Raw genomic sequence first — 24,747 nt, forward strand, 5'->3', positions numbered from 1 at the left:
TATGTATTGACATCACACACTTTTTGGAGAGAATGTTAACAAATGTCAATTAAAAAAAAAACAAAGTTTTCCAAAATTTTACACAATAACTGTTTTTACAATTGTGGTGTCAACTTACTGCAGGAGCGTACATTTTTTCTGTGTTGAATTCATGTCAAAAATGCAAAAATAAAAAGCAAATAAAAATAAATTTAATATTTGGATATAAAAAACATATATTAATGCAAAAAATCTTTAGAAAAAAAATAACAAAAAATAATAAGAAATTTAGTACCTAGTCCAGGAAAGACAAACACTACTTTGCAGATCAATCCTGGAAACCCCAAACACTTTGTTTAGCAAACTTTACACAAAAAATAAAAAAAATAAAAAAACACAAACAAGCACCAACACAGGCCAACGACACTTACCTGCTCCTAAAGAAATAAAGTCTTGTTTTTGTGGACCACACCCAAAAATAAAGACAAAATTGGTTTTTCTCACCAAAAAAAAAAAACCTACAAGAGAACACAAATGACAGTCAAAAACAGCATACAGACACTTCCAACAAACAAACTCCAACACAGGCCAACGACACTTACCTGCTCCTAAAGAAATAAAGTCTTGTTTTTGTGGACCACACCCAAAAATGAAGTCAAAATTGGTTTTGCTCACCAAAAAGTAGATTCCTACAAGAGAACACTAATGACAGTCAAAACAAAGAAGCACGGGAATATTTTCACAAATGGACTTGCAAAATATATATGTGTTATACAAATTAAAACATTAAAATGTATTACAAAAACTTGCAAACACAAAAAAATTTAACAAAAAAACAGAATACTCACAAACGAAAATACACACAAAAAATGACTGTCTATATTCAAAACGCAAAGAAAAGGACAAAGGTATGCTTGACAATTACTCACTCTGCCAATTCCACTATCACCTTCCCGCACAAGCCAACAACTCAAACGCCAAACTACCAACACTTACAGCATGCACAGTAGGCCCTTAAATAAGCAGTGCAATCATTCAACAGAATAAGTGTACACCTGTGTGAATTAACGAGTCGCACGTAGGTATATAAGCGCACATACCTCGGCGTACACACGTCATCACAAACATGGCTTCTCGTGAGCAAATCGCAGCAGAGATAGACCGCATTGCAGAGCAGCAGATGGCATTGCAGAAACAACGGATAGACTGTCAAAGGCGCTTGTTAGAATACGCCTCTGCGGAGGTTAATGCAGGACCTAGTACTCTGCAAATTTCTGCTTCTGAACCTCAAGAATTGAGTGTGGATACCCTGCCACACACACATAGTGAGCAAACTGAGGGAGAATTGACTTTAGCCACACAAACACAGCAGACAGAAGCTGCTAGTGAGGAGGAAGATGGAGATGACCAACCTGAAGAAACCTCACAGGCTACCTCCAGACGGAAAAAAAGACAGCCTGCATTCACTAAGAGGGAGTTGCGTGTCTTGGTCACGCAGGCCATGTCCAAAATACATAGGGGCCCCAAAAACATGGGGGCTGCTTCCAAAGAACGCATCTGGAGAGACATCACAAAATCTGTGAATGAAGTTGGCTCTGTCGTCAGAACATCACAGGAAGTGAGACGACGGTAAGTGCATCTTGACAATCCTTTTTCTGTGCTAAGTTGCCTAAAAAATGTAGTTACATGTCATGTTATGTCTAGCAAACACAAGCAGAACATGTGTGCTAGATATTTACTTTGAACAATAAGAAGACTCAACTTTTTCCCTCTTTCACAATATTTATGTAGGTGGGCCGACTTCAAATCCCGCCTGAAGGCAAAGAGGGCTGCGGAGTGGAATGCCTCAAGGGCAACAGGGGGGGGACCACCTGTCGCTGTGGAGTATACTGACTTGGAGGAGATGGCGATGGCCTGTGTGAGTTATGAGGAGGGCCAAGGGGTGTCTCATATGGACACGGACCTGCCTGAGATTGTGACGGGACATGACTTGGAAGGTAAGTTTACACATGTATTTGTCTGAAATTTGAACTGTATTAATAATCTTAAACTAATTTTGACTCCAACTTTTCCCCCACACATTCTTCTATTTGCTTGCCACAAAACACAGCACAGGGGGGTGAACAGTTTGAGTCACAGGCCGGTTATGTGGTTGAGGCTGAGGTGGAGGGACCTAGTGGGTCTGCCAGTGTGGGCCAACAAAACCCACCTATGCAGGTTCCTACTGGCCCCCCCACCCAACCCTCTGCTATCCCGGAGATCCTGCTTGAAATTGCTAGGTATGGTGAGAGTCTAAACACATTTCAAGACGGGGTCATCCGGGAGGTAAGCCAGATAACTGTCCGGCTCACTGAGATCCGAACCTGTGTTGAGCAAGGTGTTGCTCAACTCTGCCAAAGTCTGGCAGAGATCAGGCAGGCCCAAGAACAACTGGCCTCCTCAAACCAAAGCCTTGCAACTAACATCTTGCAAGGGCTCCAGGCCATCGCTGTCTCCCTTGCCCACAGTGGCAGAGAGCCAACCACATCGGCTCCCTCCCCTGCCCCTGCCCAGGAAGAACAGGACACTGGGCAGGCCCAACGAAGGTCACTCCGCAGACCAAGCAAAGAAGATCAGCCTCAGGCGGGGCCAAAAAGAAGAAAGTGATGTCTCTCCAGATGGGCAGCACCCATGTTTTTGTAGTTGCCTCTATGTTATTTTGGACTTGGCTTGTGTGGCCAGAATGGATCACTCCCTCTTAGTGAAATGTCTTTTTTTCTGTTTGGAGGAATTGTAGCCTGTGAGTTTCTTTTTAAAAACAACAGAGCCATCTTCCTCTCACTAGTGTGCTGTGTATTGTTGTGTTTGTGTGGTGGATACTAATTATTTCTCAGTTTGTGTCACATTTTTGTGTGGCAGGGTGTGAAATATGTTGAATTTATGAATTTATAAGATACTTTTGTCAGAAGCAGAAATTTGCAGAGTACTGAGTTCTGCAATATAATTTTTGTCAGTGCCATCTGCTTGGTGCTTGGTCTATCTCTGCCTGTGAGACTCATGTGGAGCCATGTTTAAATGTTGGATCATATTATTTCTGAAATAAAAAATATAATTTCAAAATGTGTGCAATTTCTTGAAGGTAATGCATTAGCAAAATCTTACTTACAAAAATATTATGTCAACATATAGACACTTGGTGACCAATCTGCTAATTCTCCTTCAAATTTTTTTTTAATAAAAAAAAAAGGTATGTTTTGCACCACACTTTAATGTCCATATTAATAAAACAGACACGACAACTTGATAAAATATCTTTGGACAACATGACATCATTGAAAACATTGACAGATGTTAAAAACCTATATTATTGTGACTTTGAAAAATAAATCATAGTGTATGCGCCATTATGTGGGTGTTGGTTAATTGATCAGAATGTTGCAGAATTATCTAACTTTAAATAAAAATGTAACTTGTTTGTATTTAGTAGTCTAACACACATTCAAACATTTCTGCACAATGCTTACACACCAAGTTAAACACAAATAACAACCTTATTTAACAGTGTGTGAGATTAATATGTGAGTAGAATAAACATGTAATGTGTGTTCAGTCAATTGCTGGTTGGTAACTTTCATGGGCTCAGTAATTAACAAGTAATTGAACATCAGATGAATGTGCTCTCCAATTAACTGCTAATTACTGCATACACACTTGTACCAGTACTTCGCAAATGTAGAGTAACTGCAGACCTACTCTGCTGCTGCGTGAATGTTGCTACGGTTTCCTATGTTAGTTTTAACAGCGACAAAGTTTATGTGCGAAAAACACGCCCATTGCAAGTTGCATACTCCCACACAGTACGCCCACTTTCACGCCCATGTCAGAGCATTGCGAAGTCTCGCCTCCGCCACGCCCACGCCACTCCTTGTTTTCGTTTGGCAGTTACGGCTTTTTTTGTCCAAAGTAATTTTGCACAGTTGTCGTACGTATGTCTTCGCGCATGCGTAATCACGCATTTGCGCATGCGCAGATACTTACATTTCGGACATTTGCGATGCGATGACTCTTAGCGATCAACTCGGAATGAGGGCCATTGTTCAGTCTTTGCTGAATTGTTCCAAGTTGGTTAGCTTGGCTTCCTTTTTGTTATGTGTGAGCTGGTGTGAATCTCACCACTATCTGTGTATTTCCTTCTCTCGAAGTATGCCGTCTCCTCGGGCACAGTTTCTAGACTGAGTCTGATAGGAGGGGCATAGAGGGAGGAGCCAGCCCACACTCTCAAACTCTTAAAGTGCCAGTGGCTCCTAGTGGACCTGTCTATACCCCATGGTACTAATGTGGACCCCAGCATCCTCTACGGACTACAAGAAAAGGATTTACCGGTAGGTAATTAAAATCCTATTATAAATACAGTTAAACATGCAATCCTACAATTGTGCACAGAGCATTACATATGACATGTTAAAACACATCATTAAACATATTTTTAAACAGTCCGCGCCCAGCGCCGTAAGTACGTTTAACAGTGACGTCAAGCGCCTATCGTCCTTAAAATGGCGCCGGGCACTTAGGGGGTTAACCCCTTACGTGCCGTGGCTGCCATTAACCATGTGGCCACCAGAGTCTCCGGCGACACCTTCTACAGCCTAACCCTAACCATCCCCCTGGTGCCTAACCCTAACCATCCCCTGGTGCCTAACCCTAACCTTCCACCTAGTGCCTAACACTAACCATCCCCTTCCACATCCTAGTCCTAACCTTCCCCCTGGTGCCTAACCCTAACCTTCCACCTAGTGCCTAACACTAACCATCCCCTGGTGCCTAACCCTAACCATCCCCTAGTGCCTAACCCTAACCTTCTACCTGGTGCCTAACCCTAACCATCCCCTGGTGCCTAATCCTAACATTCCACCTAGTGCCTAACACTAACCATCCCCTTCCACATCCTAGTCCTAACCTTCCCCCTAGTGCCTAACCCTAACCATCCCCTCCCACAGCCTAACCCTAACCTTCCCCTTGGTGCCTAATTCTAACCATCCCCTCCCACAGCCTAACCCTAACCATCCCCTGGTGCCTAACACTAACCATCCCCTCCCACATCCTAACCCTAACCTTCCCCCTAGTGCCTAACTCTAACCATCCCCTCCCACAGCCTAACCCTAACCATCCCCTGGTGCCTAACCCTAACCATCCCCTCCCACAGCCTAACCCTAACCTTCCTCCTAGTGCCTAACTCTAACCATCCCCTGGTGCCTAACCCTAACCATCCCCCTGGTGCCTAACCCTAACCATCCCCCTGGTGCCTAACCCTAACCATCCCCTGGTGCCTAACCCTAACCATCCCCTGGTGCCTAACCCTAATCATCCCCTGGTGCCTAACCCTAACCATCCCCTCCCACATCCTAACCCTAACCTTCCCCCTAGTGCCTAACTCTAACCATCCCCTCCCACAGCCTAACCCTAACCATCCCCTGGTGCCTAACCCTAACCATCCCCTCCCACATCCGAACCCTAACCTTCCCCCTAGTGCCTAACTCTAACCATCCCCTCCCACAGCCTAACCCTAACCATCCCCTGGTGCCTAACACTAACCATCCCCTCCCACATCCTAACCCTAACCTTCCCCCTAGTGCCTAACTCTAACCATCCCTATTCCACAACCTAACCCTAACCATCCCCTGGTGCCTAATACTAACCATCCCCTGGTGCCTAACCCTAACCATCCCCACCCACATCCTAACCCTAACCTTCCCCCTAGTGCCTAACTCTAACCATCCCCATTCCACAGCCTAACCCTAACCATCCCCTGGTGCCTAACCCTAACCATCCCACATCCTAACCCTAACCTTCCCCCTAGTGCCTAACTCTAACCATCCCCTCCCACAGCCTAACCCTAACCATCCCCTGGTGCCTAACCCTAACCATTCCCTGGTGCCTAACCCTAACCATCCCCTCCCACATCCTAACCCTAACCTTCCCCCTAGTGCCTGACTCTAACCATCCCCATTCCACAACCTAACCCTAACCATCCCCTGGTGCCTAACCCTAACCATCCCCTCCCACATCCTAACCCTAACCTTCCCCCTAGTGCCTAACTCTAACCATCCCCATTCCACAACCTAACCCTAACCATCCCCTGGTGCCTAACCATCCCCTCCCACAGCCTAACCCTAACCTTCCCCCTAGTGCCTAACCTTCCACCTAGTGCCTAACACTAACCATCCCCTTCCACATCCTAGTCCTAACCTTGCCCCTAGTGCCTAACCCTAACCTTCCACCTAGTGCCTAACACTAACCATCCCCTTCCACATCCTAGTCCTAACCTTCCCCCTAGTGCCTAACCCTAACCATCCCCTGGTGCCTTACCCTAACCATCCCCTGGTGCCTAACCCTAACCATCCCCTCCCACATCCTAACCCTAACCGTCCCCCTAGTGCCTAACTCTAACCATCCCCTCCCACAGCCTAACCCTAACCATCCCCTGGTGCCTAACCCTAACTATCCCCTGGTGCCTAACCCTAACCATCCCCTCCCACATCCTAACCCTAACCATCCCCCTAGTGCCTAACTCTAACCATCCCCTGGTGCCTAACCATCCCCCTGGTGCCTAACCCTAACCATCCCCCTGGTGCCTAACCCTAACCATCCCCCTGGTGCCTAACCCTAACCATCCCCTGGTGCCTAACCATCCCCTGGTGCCTAACCCTAACCATCCCCTCCCACATCCTAACCCTAACCTTCCCCCTAGTGCCTAACTCTAACCATCCCCTGGTGCCTAACCCTAACCTTCTACCTGGTGCCTAACCCTAACCATCCCCTCGTGCCTAATCCTAACCTTCTACCTGGTGCCTAACCCTAACCATCCTCTCCCACAGCCTAACTCTAACCTTCCCCCTAGTGCCTAACTCTAACCATCCCCTCCCACAGCCTAACCCTAACCATCCCCTGGTGCCTAACCCTAACCATCCCCTCCCACATCCTAACCTTCCCCCTAGTGCCTAACTCTAACCATCCCCTCCCACATCCTAACCCTAACCTTCCCCCTAGTGCCTAACTCTAACCATCCCCTCCCACATCCTAGTCCTAACCATCCCCTGGTGCCTAACCCTAACCATCCCCTCCCACATCCTAACCCTAACCTTCCCCCTAGTGCCTAACTCTAACCATCCCCTGGTGCCTAACCTTCTACCTGGTGCCTAACCCTAACCATCCCCTGGTGCCTAATCCTAACCTTCTACCTGGTGCCTAACCCTAACCATCCCCTCCCACAGCCTAACCCTAACCATCCCCTCCCACAGCCTAACCCTAACCTTCCCCCTAGTGCCTAACTCTAACCATCCCCTGGTGCCTAACCCTAACCTTCTACCTGGTGCCTAACCCTAAGCATCCCCTGGTGCCTAACCCTAACCATCCCCTCCCACAGCCTAACCCTAACCTTCCTCCTAGTGCCTAACTCTAACCATCCCCTCCCACAGCCTAACTCTAACCATCCCCTGGTGCCTAACTCTAACCATCCCCTCCCACAGCCTAACTCTAACCATCCCCTGGTGCCTAACCCTAACCATCCCCTGGTGCCTAACCCTAACCATCCCCTGGTGCCTAACCCTAACCATACCCTGGTGCCTAATCCTAACCTTCTACCTGGTGCCTAACCCTAACCATCCCCTGGTGCCTAATCCTAACCTTCTACCTGGTGCCTAACCCTAACCATCCCCTCCCACATCCTAACCCTAACCTTCCCCCTAGTGGCTAACTCTAACCATCCCCTCCCACAGCCTAACCCTAACCATCCCCTGGTGCCTAACCCTAACCATCCCCTCCCACATCCGAACCCTAACCTTCCCCCTAGTGCCTAACTCTAACCATCCCTATTCCACAACCTAACCCTAACCATCCCCTGGTGCCTAATACTAACCATCCCCTGGTGCCTAACCCTAACCATCCCCACCCACATCCTAACCCTAACCTTCCCCCTAGTGCCTAACTCTAACCATCCCCATTCCACAGCCTAACCCTAACCATCCCCTGGTGCCTAACCCTAACCATCCCACATCCTAACCCTAACCTTCCCCCTAGTGCCTAACTCTAACCATCCCCTCCCACAGCCTAACCCTAACCATCCCCTGGTGCCTAACCCTAACCATTCCCTGGTGCCTAACCCTAACCATCCCCTCCCACATCCTAACCCTAACCTTCCCCCTAGTGCCTAACTCTAACCATCCCCATTCCACAACCTAACCCTAACCATCCCCTGGTGCCTAACCCTAACCATCCCCTCCCACATCCTAACCCTAACCTTCCCCCTAGTGCCTAACTCTAACCATCCCCATTCCACAACCTAACCCTAACCATCCCCTGGTGCCTAACCATCCCCTCCCACAGCCTAACCCTAACCTTCCCCCTAGTGCCTAACCTTCCACCTAGTGCCTAACACTAACCATCCCCTTCCACATCCTAGTCCTAACCTTGCCCCTAGTGCCTAACCCTAACCTTCCACCTAGTGCCTAACACTAACCATCCCCTTCCACATCCTAGTCCTAACCTTCCCCCTAGTGCCTAACCCTAACCATCCCCTGGTGCCTAACCCTAACCATCCCCTGGTGCCTAACCCTAACCATCCCCTCCCACATCCTAACCCTAACCTTCCCCCTAGTGCCTAACTCTAACCATCCCCTGGTGCCTAACCCTAACCTTCTACCTGGTGCCTAACCCTAACCATCCCCTCGTGCCTAATCCTAACCTACCTGGTGCCTAACCCTAACCATCCTCTCCCACAGCCTAACTCTAACCTTCCCCCTAGTGCCTAACTCTAACCATCCCCTCCCACAGCCTTACCCTAACCATCCCCTGGTGCCTAACCCTAACCATCCCCTCCCACATCCTAACCCTAACCTTCCCCCTAGTGCCTAACTCTAACCATCCCCTCCCACATCCTAACCTTCCCCCTAGTGCCTAACTCTAACCATCCCCTCCCACATCCTAGTCCTAACCATCCCCTGGTGCCTAACCCTAACCATCCCCTCCCACATCCTAACCCTAACCTTCCCCCTAGTGCCTAACTCTAACCATCCCCTGGTGCCTAACCTTCTACCTGGTGCCTAACCCTAACCATCCCCTGGTGCCTAATCCTAACCTTCTACCTGGTGCCTAACCCATCTCCTACAAACTAACCTTAACCCTTCGCCAAGTGCCTGATCCTAACCATTCCCTTCCATAGCCTAACCCTAAAAACCATGAAGCCATGTGTCGATCATTTCAATATTGACCTTTTAACCTTGTCAACCTTTTGACCCTGTTGACCTATTGCCTGTTGATCATCTGGTAGTGACCTGTAAATTGTCTGTACTGTTTATCTACCATCCGGATACCATGTTTCTCCCCCGGCACATTCTTAGGCTGTGTAGATCCTAGTAGAAGTTGGACTAGGTATGCAGTCTTCCCGTGTCATGGAGGTTGGATGTTGGGACTAGTTAGGGTTATAGCAGCCTCAGCTACGTGTTTAGAAATGTTGGTAAAAATCCATCAGGTGAGTGAGCAGCGGAACGGCATCTGCTACAGAGCAGCGACGGGCGGTCGCCGGATCATCTGTCCGTGGCTTTGTTAGTGGTTTACAGGTTCAGAGATGCTGGTGTTGGATAGAAGGTCAGAGCATTCTCTCCAGTAAGAGCAGCTTTGGGTGTTCCCCACAGTTCCAGCTTCCTCCAGTTAGATGTATAGAAACTTCAGGTATTATTAATGCATTACATTTTGTCACAACCCACTGGGGGACTCTGGGGGGCTTCCCCTTATACTGTGTTGTGGGGGGACATTGTCTTCCTTCCCTTCCCTCTTATTCGTCTCTCAGTCCTGTTCTATGGCGTTAGTGCAGTAACATCAGGGCATATACTGTAGAGGGGGGAGCTCCGGCCTGCACCCCTACACCACATGACCCCAGTGCCCCCAGTGGTGTTTTTGTTTGCACTTGATGTCACTTGAAGGCAGTATCTCTGGGACGTTAATGCCTCTCATCCTGTTACAGCCGCCAGCCGTGAGCAGAAGTCGGCAGACATGCAGGGAGCAGCGTCACCCGCCCTGGGTAATGTCACACACCGCAGATGTGTCAGTGTCAGTATATGATATACAGTATATGTCACCTTCCTCTCTTGTCCCTTACAGCTCGGCTGCAGCAGGGGGCGCTGTCATTTCCCCGGAATACTCGGCCTCCCCGTAAGTCACCCTGTACATTCACACTGTATTTCTTGTGCATTACTTGTGGGGCGGAAGTTTCTGGTCGTTGTAGTACTTCTCCGTTGCATGCTGGGTAGATCTGTCAGCGTAATTGAGGCGTGAGTATTATTATTGTGTATCGGCATATTAGTGTGTCACTGATGTAGCAGTGTGTCGGTGATGTAGCAGTGTGTCGGTGTTGTTACAGTGTGTCAGTGATGTAGCTGTGTGTCAGTGATGTAGCTGTGTGTCGGTGATGTTACAGTGTGTCGGTGATGTAGCTGTGTGTCAGTGATTTAGCAGTGTGTCAGTGATGTAGCAGTTTGTCGGTGATGTCGCAGTGTGTCGGTAATGTAGATATGTGTCAGTGATGTACAGTGTGTGATGTAGTAGTGTGGCGATGTACAGTATCTGTGTCAGTGATGTAGTTGTGCGTCGGTGATGTAGCAGTATGTTGGTGATGTTTCAGTGTGTTGGTGATGTAGCAGCGTGTTGGTGATGTAGCAGTGTGTTGGTGATGTTTCAGTGTGTTGGTGATGTAGCAGTGTGTCGGTGATGTAGCAGCGTGCTGGTGATGTTTCAGTATGTTGGTGATGTTTCAGTGTGTCGGTGATGTAGCAGCGTGTTGGTGACGTAGCAGTGTGTTGGTGATGTAGCAGTGTGTCGGTGATGTAGCAGTGTGTCGGTGATGTAGCAGCGTGTTGGTGATGTAGCAGTGTGTCGGTGATGTTTCAGTGTGTTGGTGATGTAGCAGTGTGTTGGTGATGTAGTAGTGTGTTGGTGATGTAGTAGTGTGTTGGTGATGTAGTAGTGTGTTGGTGATGTTTCAGTGTGTTGGTGATGTAGCAGTGTGTTGGTGATGTAGTAGTGTGTTGGTGATGTTTCAGTGTGTTGGTGATGTTTCAGTGTGTCGGTGATGTAGCAGCGTGTTGGTGATGTAGCAGCGTGTTGGTGATGTAGCAGCGTGTTGGTGATGTTTCAGTGTGTTGGTGATGTAGTAGTGTGTTGGTGATGTTTCAGTGTGTCGGTGATGTAGCAGTGTGTTGGTGATGTTTCAGTGTGTTGTTGATGTAGAAGTGTGTCGGTGATGTAGCAGTGTGTTGGTGATGTTTCAGTGTGTTGGTGATGTTTCAGTGTGTCGGTGATGTAGCAGCGTGTTGGTGACGTAGCAGCGTGTTGGTGATGTTTCAGTGTGTCGGTGATGTAGCAGTGTGTTGGTGATGTAGCAGTGTGTTGGTGATGTTTCAGTGTGTTGGTGATGTAGTAGTGTGTCCGTGATGTTTCAGTGTGTTGGTGATGTAGTAGTGTGTTGGTGATGTAGCAGTGTGTCGGTGATGTAGCAGTGTGTTGGTGATGTTTCAGTGTGTTGTTGATGTAGAAGTGTGTCGGTGATGTAGCAGTGTGTTGGTGATGTTTCAGTGTGTTGGTGATGTTTCAGTGTGTCGGTGATGTAGCAGCGTGTTGGTGACGTAGCAGCGTGTTGGTGATGTTTCAGTGTGTTGGTGATGTAGTAGTGTGTTGGTGATGTTTCAGTGTGTTGGTGATGTAGTAGTGTGTTGGTGATGTAGCAGTGTGTCGGTGATGTAGCAGTGTGTTGGTGATGTAGAAGTGTGTTGGTGACGTAGAAGTGTGTTGGTGACGTAGCAGTGTGTTGGTGATGTAGTACTGTGTTGGTGATGTAGTAGTGTGTTGGTGATGTAGCAGCGTGTTGGTGATGTAGCAGTGTGTTGGTGATGTTTCAGTGTGTTGGTGATGTAGTAGTGTGTTGGTGATGTAGCAGTGTGTCGGTGATGTAGCAGTGTGTTGGTGATGTAGTAGTGTGTTGGTGATGTTTCAGTGTGTTGGTGATGTTTCAGTGTGTCGGTGATGTAGCAGCGTGTTGGTGATGTAGCAGCGTGTTGGTGATGTAGCAGCGTGTTGGTGATGTAGCAGCGTGTTGGTGATGTTTCAGTGTGTTGGTGATGTAGTAGTGTGTTGGTGATGTTTCAGTGTGTCGGTGATGTAGCAGTGTGTTGGTGATGTTTCAGTGTGTTGTTGATGTAGAAGTGTGTGGTGATGTAGCAGCGTGTTGGTGATGTTTCAGTGTGTCGGTGATGTAGCAGCGTGTTGGTGACGTAGCAGCGTGTTGGTGATGTTTCAGTGTGTCGGTGATGTAGCAGTGTGTTGGTGATGTAGCAGTGTGTTGGTGATGTTTCAGTGTGTTGGTGATGTAGTAGTGTGTCCGTGATGTTTCAGTGTGTTGGTGATGTAGTAGTGTGTTGGTGATGTAGCAGTGTGTCGGTGATGTAGCAGTGTGTTGGTGATGTTTCAGTGTGTTGTTGATGTAGAAGTGTGTCGGTGATGTAGCAGTGTGTTGGTGATGTTTCAGTGTGTTGGTGATGTTTCAGTGTGTCGGTGATGTAGCAGCGTGTTGGTGACGTAGCAGCGTGTTGGTGATGTTTCAGTGTGTTGGTGATGTAGTAGTGTGTTGGTGATGTTTCAGTGTGTTGGTGATGTAGTAGCGTGTTGGTGATGTAGCAGTGTGTCGGTGATGTAGCAGTGTGTCGGTGATGTTTCAGTGTGTTGTTGATGTAGAAGTGTGTTGGTGATGTAGAAGTGTGTTGGTGATGTAGAAGTGTGTTGGTGATGTAGCAGTGTGTTGGTGATGTAGTAGTGTGTTGGTGATGTAGTAGTGTGTTGGTGATGTAGCAGCATGTTGGTGATGTAGCAGTGTGTTGGTGATGTTTCAGTGTGTTGGTGATGTAGTAGTGTGTTGGTGATGTAGTAGTGTGTTGGTGATGTAGCAGCGTGTTGGTGATGTAGCAGTGTGTTGGTGATGTTTCAGTGTGTTGGTGATGTAGTGTGTTGGTGATGTAGCAGCGTGTTGGTGATGTAGCAGTGTGTCGGTGATGTTTCAGTGTGTTGGTGATGTAGCAGTGTGTTGGTGATGTAGTAGTGTGTTGGTGATGTAGTAGTGTGTTGGTGATGTAGTAGTGTGTTGGTGATGTAGAAGTGTGTTGGTGATGTAGCAGTGTGTTGGTGATGTAGTAGTGTGTTGGTGATGTAGTAGTGTGTTGGTGATGTTTCAGCGTGTTGGTGATGTAGCAGTGTGTTGGTGATGTTTCAGTGTGTTGGTGATGTAGTAGTGTGTTGGTGATGTAGCAGCGTGTTGGTGATGTAGCAGTGTGTTGGTGATGTTTCAGTGTGTTGGTGATGTAGTAGTGTGTTGGTGATGTAGTAGTGTGTTGGTGATGTAGCAGCGTGTTGGTGATGTAGCAGTGTGTTGGTGATGTTTCAGTGTGTTGGTGATGTAGTAGTGTGTTGGTGATGTAGCAGCGTGTTGGTGATGTAGCAGTGTGTCGGTGATGTTTCAGTGTGTTGGTGATGTAGCAGTGTGTTGGTGATGTAGTAGTGTGTTGGTGATGTAGTAGTGTGTTGGTGATGTAGTAGTGTGTTGGTGATGTTTCAGTGTGTTGGTGATGTAGCAGTGTGTTGGTGATGTAGTAGTGTGTTGGTGATGTTTCAGTGTGTTGGTGATGTAGCAGTGTGTTGGTGATGTTTCAGTGTGTTGGTGATGTAGTAGTGTGTTGGTGATGTAGCAGCGTGTTGGTGATGTAGCAGTGTGTTGGTGATGTTTCAGTGTGTTGGTGATGTAGTAGTGTGTTGGTGATGTAGTAGTGTGTTGGTGATGTAGCAGCGTGTTGGTGATGTAGCAGTGTGTTGGTGATGTTTCAGTGTGTTGGTGATGTAGTAGTGTGTTGGTGATGTAGCAGCGTGTTGGTGATGTAGCAGTGTGTCGGTGATGTTTCAGTGTGTTGGTGATGTAGCAGTGTGTTGGTGATGTAGTAGTGTGTTGGTGATGTAGTAGTGTGTTGGTGATGTAGTAGTGTGTTGGTGATGTTTCAGTGTGTTGGTGATGTAGCAGTGTGTTGGTGATGTAGTAGTGTGTTGGTGATGTTTCAGTGTGTTGGTGATGTTTCAGTGTGTCGGTGATGTAGCAGTGTGTTGGTGATGTAGTAGTGTGTTGGTGATGTTTCAGTGTGTTGGTGATGTTTCAGTGTGTCGGTGATGTAGTAGTGTGTCGGTGATGTAGTAGTGTGTTGGTGATGTAGTAGTGTGTTGGTGATGTTTCAGTGTGTTGGTGATGTTTCAGTGTGTCGGTGATGTAGCAGCGTGTTGGTGATGTAGCAGCGTGTTGGTGATGTAGCAGCGTGTTGGTGATGTAGCAGCGTGTTGGTGATGTTTCAGTGTGTTGGTGATGTAGTAGTGTGTTGGTGATGTTTCAGTGTGTCGGTGATGTAGCAGTGTGTTGGTGATGTTTCAGTGTGTTGTTGATGTAGAAGTGTGTCGGTGATGTAGCAGCGTGTTGGTGATGTTTCAGTGTGTTGGTGATGTTTCAGTGTGTCGGTGATGTAGCAGCGTGTTGGTGACGTAGCAGCGTGTTGGTGATGTTTCAGTGTGTCGGTGATGTAGCAGTGTGTTGGTGATGTAGCAGTGTGTTGGTGATGTTTCAGTGTGTTGGTGATGTAGTAGTGTGTCCGTGATGTTTCAGTGTGTTGGTGATGTAGTAGTGTGTTGGTGATGTAGCAGTGTGTCGGTGATGTAGCAGTGTGTTGGTGATGTTTCAGTGTGTTGTTGATGTAGAAGTGTGTCGGTGATGTAGCAGTGTGTTGGTGATGTTTCAGTGTGTTGGTGATGTTTCAGTGTGTCGGTAATGTAGCAGCGTGTTGGTGACGTAGCAGCGTGTTGGTGATGTTTCAGTGTGTTGGTGATGTAGTAGTGTGTTGGTGATGTTTCAGTGTGTTGGTGATGTAGCAGCGTGTCGGTGATGTAGCAGCGTGTTGGTGATGTAGTAGTGTGTTGGTGATGTAGCAGTGTGTCGGTGATGTAGCAGTGTGTTGGTGATGTTTCAGTGTGTTGTTGATGTAGCAGTGTGTTGGTGATGTTTCAGTGTGTTGGTGATGTTTCAGTGTGTCGGTGATGTAGCAGTGTGTTGGTGATGTAGCAGTGTGTTGGTGATGTAGCAGCGTGTCGGTGATGTAGCAGCGTGTCGGTGATGTAGTAGTGTGTCAGTGATGTAGCAGCGTGTTGGTGATGTAGCAGCGTGTTGGTGATGTAGCAGTGTGTTGGTGATGTAGCAGTGTGTTGGTGATGTAGCAGTGTGTTGGTGATGTAGCAGCGTGTCGGTGATGTAGTAGTGTGTCAGTGATGTAGCAGCGTGTTGGTGATGTAGCAGCGTGTTGGTGATGTAGCAGTGTGTTGGTGATGTAGCAGTGTGTTGGTGATGTAGCAGTGTGTTGGTGATGTAGCAGTGTGTTGGTGATGTACGAGTGTGTCGGTGTAATAGTTGTGGTGATGTCACAGCAGGAAGGCGGTGGAGACGGAAATGTAGACGCCCCCTCTCATCATCATCCTCGGAGGAGGGGGAGGAGCCTCAGGCACCGCCGGATGCTGTGTGGGATGAGGAGAGCCAGGAAACTCATTATTATCGTGTACCGCGCAGTCCGCCTGCGCCATTCTCCAGCCACATCGATGCACAGGGACGTTACATTGAGCCTCCTCCGCTGCCGGTATCAGGTGTGTAATAAATGACAGGAGCAGGGGTATAATGTTATACAGTGGTATGAAGGGGGGAGGTGCGGATAAAGGATCGCTCAGTCTCCTATAGTAACATTTTACAGTTTTGTTTGAAGATATAAATGTGACAACGCGTTTCCTATGACTCTCTGTCCCAGGCAATGGGGAACATTGCTTGTAAAACTGCATGTGATCCCCAGAGCAGGAGTGTGCATGCACCGTTACAGTATATACAGTATACACAGTACTGTACATGGCTTACACGTCTGCAGGGAAAGTAACAGCAATAGTACTGTACGTGGGGTTCCCCGGGGCTGAGGATGGCACTACAGTGTTCCTGCTCCCGCTGCCGGGCTCCAGAGCGTCCAGGTGATTACATGGGGTCAGAGCCACACTGGGCAATGTTCCTGCTCCCGCTGCCGGGCTCCAGAGCGTCCAGGTGATTACATGGGGTCAGAGCCACACTGGGCAATGTTCCTGCTCCCGCTGCCGGGCTCCAGAGCGTCCAGGTGATTACATGGGGTCAGAGCCACACTGGGCAATGTTCCTGCTCCCACTGCCGGGCTCCAGAGCGTCCAGGTGATTACATGGGGTCAGAGCCACACTGGGCAATGTTCCTGCTCCCGGGGAGTGTCTGCTACAAGTCTATCACGTTATATGATTGTATGGACAGCTATGGCCGGTAGTGATGAGGGATGGTGGTGACAGGAGTCTGAGCTGCAGTGACCTCTGGCTGGACAGGGAGAGGATTATGACCGGCTGTATGGACAGCTATGGCCGGTAGTGATGAGGGCTGGTGGTGACAGGAGTCTGAGCTGCAGTGACCTCTGGCTGGACAGGGAGAGGATTATGACCGGCTGTATGGACAGCTATGGCCGGTAGTGATGAGGGCTGGTGGTGACAGGAGTCTGAGCTGCAGTGACCTCTGGCTGGACCGGCAGTGGATTAGGACCGGCTGTATGGACAGCTATGGCCGGTAGTGATGAGGGCTGGTGGTGACAGGAGTCTGAGCTGCAGTGACCTCTGGCTGGACAGGGAGAGGATTATGACCGGCTGTATGGACAGCTATGGCCGGTAGTGATGAGGGCTGGTGGTGACAGGAGTCTGAGCTGCAGTGACCTCTGGCTGGACAGGGAGAGGATTATGACCGGCTGTATGGACAGCTATGGCCAGTAGTGATGAGCGCTGGTGGTGACAGGAGTCTGAGCTGCAGTGACCTCTGGCTGGACAGGGAGAGGATTATGACCGGCTGTATGGACAGCTATGGCCGGTAGTGATGAGGGCTGGTGGTGACAGGAGTCTGAGCTGCAGTGACCTCTGGCTGGACAGGGAGAGGATTATGACCGGCTGTATGGACAGGGAGAGGATTATGACCGGCTCTATGGACAGCTATGGCCGGTAGTGATGAAGGCTGGTGGTGACAGGAGTCTGAGCTGCAGTGACCTCTGGCTGGACAGGGAGCGGATTATGACCGGCTGTATGGACAGCTATGGCCGGTAGTGATGAGGGCTGGTGGTGACAGGAGTCTGAGCTGCAGTGTCCTCTGGCTGGACAGGGAGAGGATTATGACCGGCTGTATGGACAGCTATGGCCGGTAGTGATGAAGGCTGGTGGTGACAGGAGTCTGAGCTGCAGTGACCTCTGGCTGGACAGGGAGAGGATTATGACCGGCTGTATGGACAGCTATGGCCAGTAGTGATGAGGGCTGGTGGTGACAGGAGTCTGAGCTGCAGTGACCTCTGGCTGGACAGGGAGAGGATTATGACTGGCTGTATGGACAGCTATGGCCGGTAGTGATGAGGGCTGGTGGTGACAGGAGTCTGAGCTGCAGTGACCTCTGGCTGGACAGGGAGCGGATTGTGACCGGCTGTATGGACAGCTATGGCCGGTAGTGATGAGGGCTGGTGGTGACAGGAGTCTGAGCTGCAGTATCCTCTGGCTGGACAGGGAGAGGATTATGACCGGCTGTATGGACAGCTATGGCCGGTAGTGATGAGGGCTGGTGGTGACAGGTGTCTGAGCTGCACTGACCTCTGGCTGGACAGGGAGTGGATTATGACCGGCTGTATGGACAGCTATGGCCGGTAGTGATGAGGGCTGGTGGTGACAGGAGTCTGAGCTGCAGTGACCTCTGGCTGGACAGGGAGAGGATTATGACCGGCTGTATGGACAGCTATGGCCGGTAGTGATGAGGGCTGGTGGTGACAGGTGTCTGAGCTGCACTGACCTCTGGCTGGACAGGGAGTGGATTATGACCGGCTGTATGGACAGCTATGGCCGGTAGTGATGAGGGCTGGTGGTGACAGGAGTCTGAGCTGCAGTGACCTCTGGCTGGACAGGGAGAGGATTATGACCGGCTGTATGGACAGCTATGGCCGGTAGTGATGAGGGCTGGTGGTGACAGGAGTCTGAGCTGCAGTGTCCTCTGGCTGGACAGGGAGAGGATTATGACCGGCTGTATGGACAGCTATGGCCGGTAGTGATGAGGGCTGGTGGTGACAGGAGTCTGAGCTGCAGTGTCCTCTGGCTGGACAGGGAGAGGATTATGACCGGCTGTATGGACAGCTATGGCCGGTAGTGATGAGGGCTGGTGGTGACAGGAGTCTGAGCTGCAGTGACCTCTGGCTGGACAGGGAGAGGATTATGACCGGCTGTATGGACAGCTATGGCCGGTAGTGATGAGGGCTGGTGGTGACTGGAGTCTGAGCTGCAGTGACCTCTGGCTGGACAGGGAGTGGATTATGACCGGCTGTATGGACAGCTATGGCCGGTAGTAATGAGGGCTGGTGGTGACAGGAGTCTCTGAGCTGCAGTGACCTCTGGCTGGACAGGGAGTGGATTATGACCGGCTGTATGGACAGCTATGGCCGGTAGTAATGAGGGCTGGTGGTGACAGGAGTCTGAGCTGCAGTGACCTCTGGCTGGACAGGGAGTGGATTATGACCGGCTGTATGGACAGCTATGGCCGGTAGTAATGAGGGCTGGTGGTGACAGGAGTCTCTGAGCTGCAGTGACCTCTGGCTGGACAGGGAGTGGATTATGACCGGCTGTATGGACAGCTATGGCCGGTAGTGATGAGGGCTGGTGGTGACAGGAGTCTCTGAGCTGCAGTGACCTCTGGCTGGACAGGGAGTGGATTATGACCGGCTGTATGGATAGCTATGGCCGGTAGTGATGAGGGCTGGTGGTGACAGGAGTCTGAGCTGCAGTGTCCTCTGGCTGGACAGGGAGAGGATTATGACCGGCTGTATGGACAGCTATGGCCGGTAGTGATGAGGTCTGGTGGTGACAGGAGTCTGAGCTGCAGTGTCCTCTGGCTGGACAGGGAGAGGATTATGACCGGCTGTATGGACAGCTATGGCCGGTAGTGATGAGGGCTGGTGGTGACAGGAGTCTGAGCTGCAGTGACCTCTGGCTGGACATGGAGAGGATTATGACCGGCTGTATGGACAGCTATGGCCGGTAGTGATGAGGGCTGGTGGTGACAGGAGTCTGAGCTGCAGTGTCCTCTGGCTGGACAGGGAGAGGATTATGACCGGCTGTATGGACAGCTATGGCCGGTAGTGATGAGGGCTGGTGGTGACAGGAGTCTGAGCTGCAGTGACCTCTGGCTGGACAGGGAGAGGATTATGACCGGCTGTATGGACAGCTATGGCCGGTAGTGATGAGGGCTGGTGGTGACAGGAGTCTGAGCTGCAGTGACCTCTGGCTGGACAGGGAGAGGATTATGACCGGCTGTATGGACAGCTATGGCCGGTAGTGATGAGCGCTGGTGGTGACAGGAGTCTGAGCTGCAGTGACCTCTGGCTGGACAGGGAGAGGATTATGACCGGCTGTATGGACAGCTATGGCCGGTAGTGATGAGGGCTGGTGGTGACAGGAGTCTGAGCTGCAGTGACCTCTGGCTGGACAGGGAGAGGATTATGACCGGCTGTATGGACAGGGAGAGGATTATGACCGGCTGTATGGACAGCTATGGCCGGTAGTGATGAAGGCTGGTGGTGACAGGAGTCTGAGCTGCAGTGACCTCTGGCTGGATAGGGAGCGGATTATGACCGGCTGTATGGACAGCTATGGCCGGTAGTGATGAGGGCTGGTGGTGACAGGAGTCTGAGCTGCAGTGTCCTCTGGCTGGACAGGGAGAGGATTATGACCGGCTGTATGGACAGCTATGGCCGGTAGTGATGAAGGCTGGTGGTGACAGGAGTCTGAGCTGCAGTGACCTCTGGCTGGACAGGGAGAGGATTATGACCGGCTGTATGGACAGCTATGGCCAGTAGTGATGAGGGCTGGTGGTGACAGGAGTCTGAGCTGCAGTGACCTCTGGCTGGACAGGGAGAGGATTATGACTGGCTGTATGGACAGCTATGGCCGGTAGTGATGAGGGCTGGTGGTGACAGGAGTCTGAGCTGCAGTGACCTCTGGCTGGACAGGGAGCGGATTGTGACCGGCTGTATGGACAGCTATGGCCGGTAGTGATGAGGGCTGGTGGTGACAGGAGTCTGAGCTGCAGTGTCCTCTGGCTGGACAGGGAGAGGATTATGACCGGCTGTATGGACAGCTATGGCCGGTAGTGATGAGGGCTGGTGGTGACAGGTGTCTGAGCTGCACTGACCTCTGGCTGGACAGGGAGTGGATTATGACCGGCTGTATGGACAGCTATGGCCGGTAGTGATGAGGGCTGGTGGTGACAGGAGTCTGAGCTGCAGTGACCTCTGGCTGGACAGGGAGAGGATTATGACCGGCTGTATGGACAGCTATGGCCGGTAGTGATGAGGGCTGGTGGTGACAGGTGTCTGAGCTGCACTGACCTCTGGCTGGACAGGGAGTGGATTATGACCGGCTGTATGGACAGCTATGGCCGGTAGTGATGAGGGCTGGTGGTGACAGGAGTCTGAGCTGCAGTGACCTCTGGCTGGACAGGGAGAGGATTATGACCGGCTGTATGGACAGCTATGGCCGGTAGTGATGAGGGCTGGTGGTGACAGGAGTCTGAGCTGCAGTGTCCTCTGGCTGGACAGGGAGAGGATTATGACCGGCTGTATGGACAGCTATGGCCGGTAGTGATGAGGGCTGGTGGTGACAGGAGTCTGAGCTGCAGTGTCCTCTGGCTGGACAGGGAGAGGATTATGACCGGCTGTATGGACAGCTATGGCCGGTAGTGATGAGGGCTGGTGGTGACAGGAGTCTGAGCTGCAGTGACCTCTGGCTGGACAGGGAGAGGATTATGACCGGCTGTATGGACAGCTATGGCCGGTAGTGATGAGGGCTGGTGGTGACAGGAGTCTGAGCTGCAGTGACCTCTGGCTGGACAGGGAGAGGATTATGACCGGCTGTATGGACAGCTATGGCCGGTAGTAATGAGGGCTGGTGGTGACAGGAGTCTCTGAGCTGCAGTGACCTCTGGCTGGACAGGGAGTGGATTATGACCGGCTGTATGGACAGCTATGGCCGGTAGTAATGAGGGCTGGTGGTGACAGGAGTCTGAGCTGCAGTGACCTCTGGCTGGACAGGGAGTGGATTATGACCGGCTGTATGGACAGCTATGGCCGGTAGTAATGAGGGCTGGTGGTGACAGGAGTCTCTGAGCTGCAGTGACCTCTGGCTGGACAGGGAGTGGATTATGACCGGCTGTATGGACAGCTATGGCCGGTAGTGATGAGGGCTGGTGGTGACAGGAGTCTCTGAGCTGCAGTGACCTCTGGCTGGACAGGGAGTGGATTATGACCGGCTGTATGGATAGCTATGGCCGGTAGTGATGAGGGCTGGTGGTGACAGGAGTCTGAGCTGCAGTGTCCTCTGGCTGGACAGGGAGAGGATTATGACCGGCTGTATGGACAGCTATGGCCGGTAGTGATGAGGTCTGGTGGTGACAGGAGTCTGAGCTGCAGTGTCCTCTGGCTGGACAGGGAGAGGATTATGACCGGCTGTATGGACAGCTATGGCCGGTAGTGATGAGGGCTGGTGGTGACAGGAGTCTGAGCTGCAGTGACCTCTGGCTGGACATGGAGAGGATTATGACCGGCTGTATGGACAGCTATGGCCGGTAGTGATGAGGGCTGGTGGTGACAGGAGTCTGAGCTGCAGTGTCCTCTGGCTGGACAGGGAGAGGATTATGACCGGCTGTATGGACAGCTATGGCCGGTAGTGATGAGGGCTGGTGGTGACAGGAGTCTGAGCTGCAGTGACCTCTGGCTGGACAGGGAGAGGATTATGACCGGCTGTATGGACAGCTATGGCCGGTAGTGATGAGGGCTGGTGGTGACAGGAGTCTGAGCTGCAGTGACCTCTGGCTGGTCAGGGAGAGGATTATGACCGGCTGTATGGACAGCTATGGCCGGTAGTGATGAGGGCTGGTGGTGACAGGAGTCTGAGCTGCAGTGACCTCTGGCTGGACAGGGTGAGGATTATGACCGGCTGTATGGACAGCTATGGCCGGTAGTGATGAGGGCTGGTGGTGACAGGAGTCTCTGAGCTGCAGTGACCTCTGGCTGGACAGGGAGTGGATTATGATCGGCTGTATGGACAGCTATGGCCGGTAGTGATGAGCGCTGGTGGTGACAGGAGTCTGAGCTGCACTGACCTCTGGCTGGACAGGGAGAGGATTATGACCGGCTGTATGGACAGCTATGGCCGGTAGTGATGAGGGCTGGTGGTGACAGGAGTCTGAGCTGCAGTGACCTCTGGCTGGACAGGGTGAGGATTATGACCGGCTGTATGGACAGCTATGGCCGGTAGTGATGAGGGCTGGTGGTGACAGGAGTCTGAGCTGCACTGACCTCTGGCTGGACAGGGAGAGGATTATGACCGGCTGTATGGACAGCTATGGCCGGTAGTGATGAGGGCTGGTGGTGACAGGAGTCTGAGCTGCAGTGACCTCTGGCTGGACAGGGAGAGGATTATGACCGGCTGTATGGACAGGGAGAGGATTATGACCGGCTGTATGGACAGCTATGGCCGGTAGTGATGAGCGCTGGTGGTGACAGGAGTCTGAGCTGCAGTGACCTCTGGCTGGACAGGGAGCGGATTATGATCGGCTGTATGGACAGCTATGGCCGGTAGTGATGAGGGCTGGTGGTGACAGGAGTCTGAGCTGCAGTGTCCTCTGGCTGGACAGGGAGAGGATTTTGACCGGCTGTATGGACAGCTATGGCCGGTAGTGATGAGGGCTGGTGGTGACAGGAGTCTGAGCTGCAGTGACCTCTGTCTGGACAGGGAGAGGATTATGACCGGCTGTATGGACAGCTATGGCCGGTAGTGATGAGGGCTGGTGGTGACAGGAGTCTGAGCTGCAGTGTCCTCTGGCTGGACAGGGAGAGGATTATGACCGGCTGTATGGACAGCTATGGCCGGTAGTGATGAGGGCTGGTGGTGACAGGTGTCTGAGCTGCACTGACCTCTGGCTGGACAGGGAGTGGATTATGACCGGCTGTATGGACAGCTATGGCCGGTAGTGATGAGGGCTGGTGGTGACAGGAGTCTGAGCTGCAGTGACCTCTGGCTGGACAGGGAGAGGATTATGACCGGCTGTATGGACAGCTATGGCCGGTAGTGATGAGGGCTGGTGGTGACAGGTGTCTGAGCTGCACTGACCTCTGGCTGGACAGGGAGTGGATTATGACCGGCTGTATGGACAGCTATGGCCGGTAGTGATGAGGGCTGGTGGTGACAGGAGTCTGAGCTGCAGTGACCTCTGGCTGGACAGGGAGAGGATTATGACCGGCTGTATGGACAGCTATGGCCGGTAGTGATGAGGGCTGGTTGTGACAGGAGTCTGAGCTGCAGTGTCCACTGGCTGGACAGGGAGAGGATTATGACCGGCTGTATGGACAGCTATGGCCGGTAGTGATGAGGGCTGGTGGTGACAGGAGTCTGAGCTGCAGTGTCCTCTGGCTGGACAGGGAGAGGATTATGACCGGCTGTATGGACAGCTATGGCCGGTAGTGATGAGGGCTGGTGGTGACAGGAGTCTGAGCTGCAGTGACCTCTGGCTGGACAGGGAGAGGATTATGACCGGCTGTATGGACAGCTATGGCCGGTAGTGATGAGGGCTGGTGGTGACAGGAGTCTGAGCTGCAGTGACCGCTGGCTGGACAGGGAGCGGATTATGACCGGCTGTATGGACAGCTATGGCCGGTAGTAATGAGGGCTGGTGGTGACAGGAGTCTCTGAGCTGCAGTGACCTCTGGCTGGACAGGGAGTGGATTATGACCGGCTGTATGGACAGCTATGGCTGGTAGTAATGAGGGCTGGTGGTGACAGGAGTCTGAGCTGCAGTGACCTCTGGCTGGACAGGGAGTGGATTATGACCGGCTGTATGGACAGCTATGGCCGGTAGTAATGAGGGCTGGTGGTGACAGGAGTCTCTGAGCTGCAGTGACCTCTGGCTGGACATGGAGAGGATTATGACCGGCTGTATGGACAGCTATGGCCGGTAGTGATGAGGGCTGGTGGTGACAGGAGTCTGAGCTGCAGTGTCCTCTGGCTGGACAGGGAGAGGATTATGACCGGCTGTATGGACAGCTATGGCCGGTAGTGATGAGGGCTGGTGGTGACAGGAGTCTGAGCTGCAGTGACCTCTGGCTGGACAGGGAGAGGATTATGACCGGCTGTATGGACAGCTATGGCCGGTAGTGATGAGGGCTGGTGGTGACAGGAGTCTGAGCTGCAGTGACCTCTGGCTGGTCAGGGAGAGGATTATGACCGGCTGTATGGACAGCTATGGCCGGTAGTGATGAGGGCTGGTGGTGACAGGAGTCTGAGCTGCAGTGACCTCTGGCTGGACAGGGTGAGGATTATGACCGGCTGTATGGACAGCTATGGCCGGTAGTGATGAGGGCTGGTGGTGACAGGAGTCTCTGAGCTGCAGTGACCTCTGGCTGGACAGGGAGTGGATTATGATCGGCTGTATGGACAGCTATGGCCGGTAGTGATGAGCGCTGGTGGTGACAGGAGTCTGAGCTGCACTGACCTCTGGCTGGACAGGGAGAGGATTATGACCGGCTGTATGGACAGCTATGGCCGGTA

General features: G+C 51.3%; 1 protein-coding gene across 3 annotated transcripts in view; it reads left to right on the forward strand.

Annotated features, from left to right (window-relative positions):
* The window catches only part of LOC134928690 (uncharacterized), a 534,742-nt gene that overhangs the window by 163,279 nt on the left and 346,716 nt on the right, over positions 1-24,747 (forward strand). For 2 of the 3 annotated variants that reach the window (XM_063924692.1, XM_063924694.1), the window contains exons 6-8: positions 9,977-10,033; positions 10,114-10,164; positions 15,508-15,720. In XM_063924692.1, the coding sequence (XP_063780762.1) occupies positions 9,977-10,033; positions 10,114-10,164; positions 15,508-15,720 (321 nt within the window). The remainder of the gene's footprint in view (positions 1-9,976; positions 10,034-10,113; positions 10,165-15,507; positions 15,721-24,747) is intronic. The other variant, XM_063924693.1, reaches the window with a different exon arrangement.

The sequence above is a fragment of the Pseudophryne corroboree genome, chromosome 5 (genome assembly GCF_028390025.1).
Source record: "Pseudophryne corroboree isolate aPseCor3 chromosome 5, aPseCor3.hap2, whole genome shotgun sequence".
Classification (NCBI taxonomy): Eukaryota; Metazoa; Chordata; class Amphibia; order Anura; family Myobatrachidae; genus Pseudophryne; species Pseudophryne corroboree.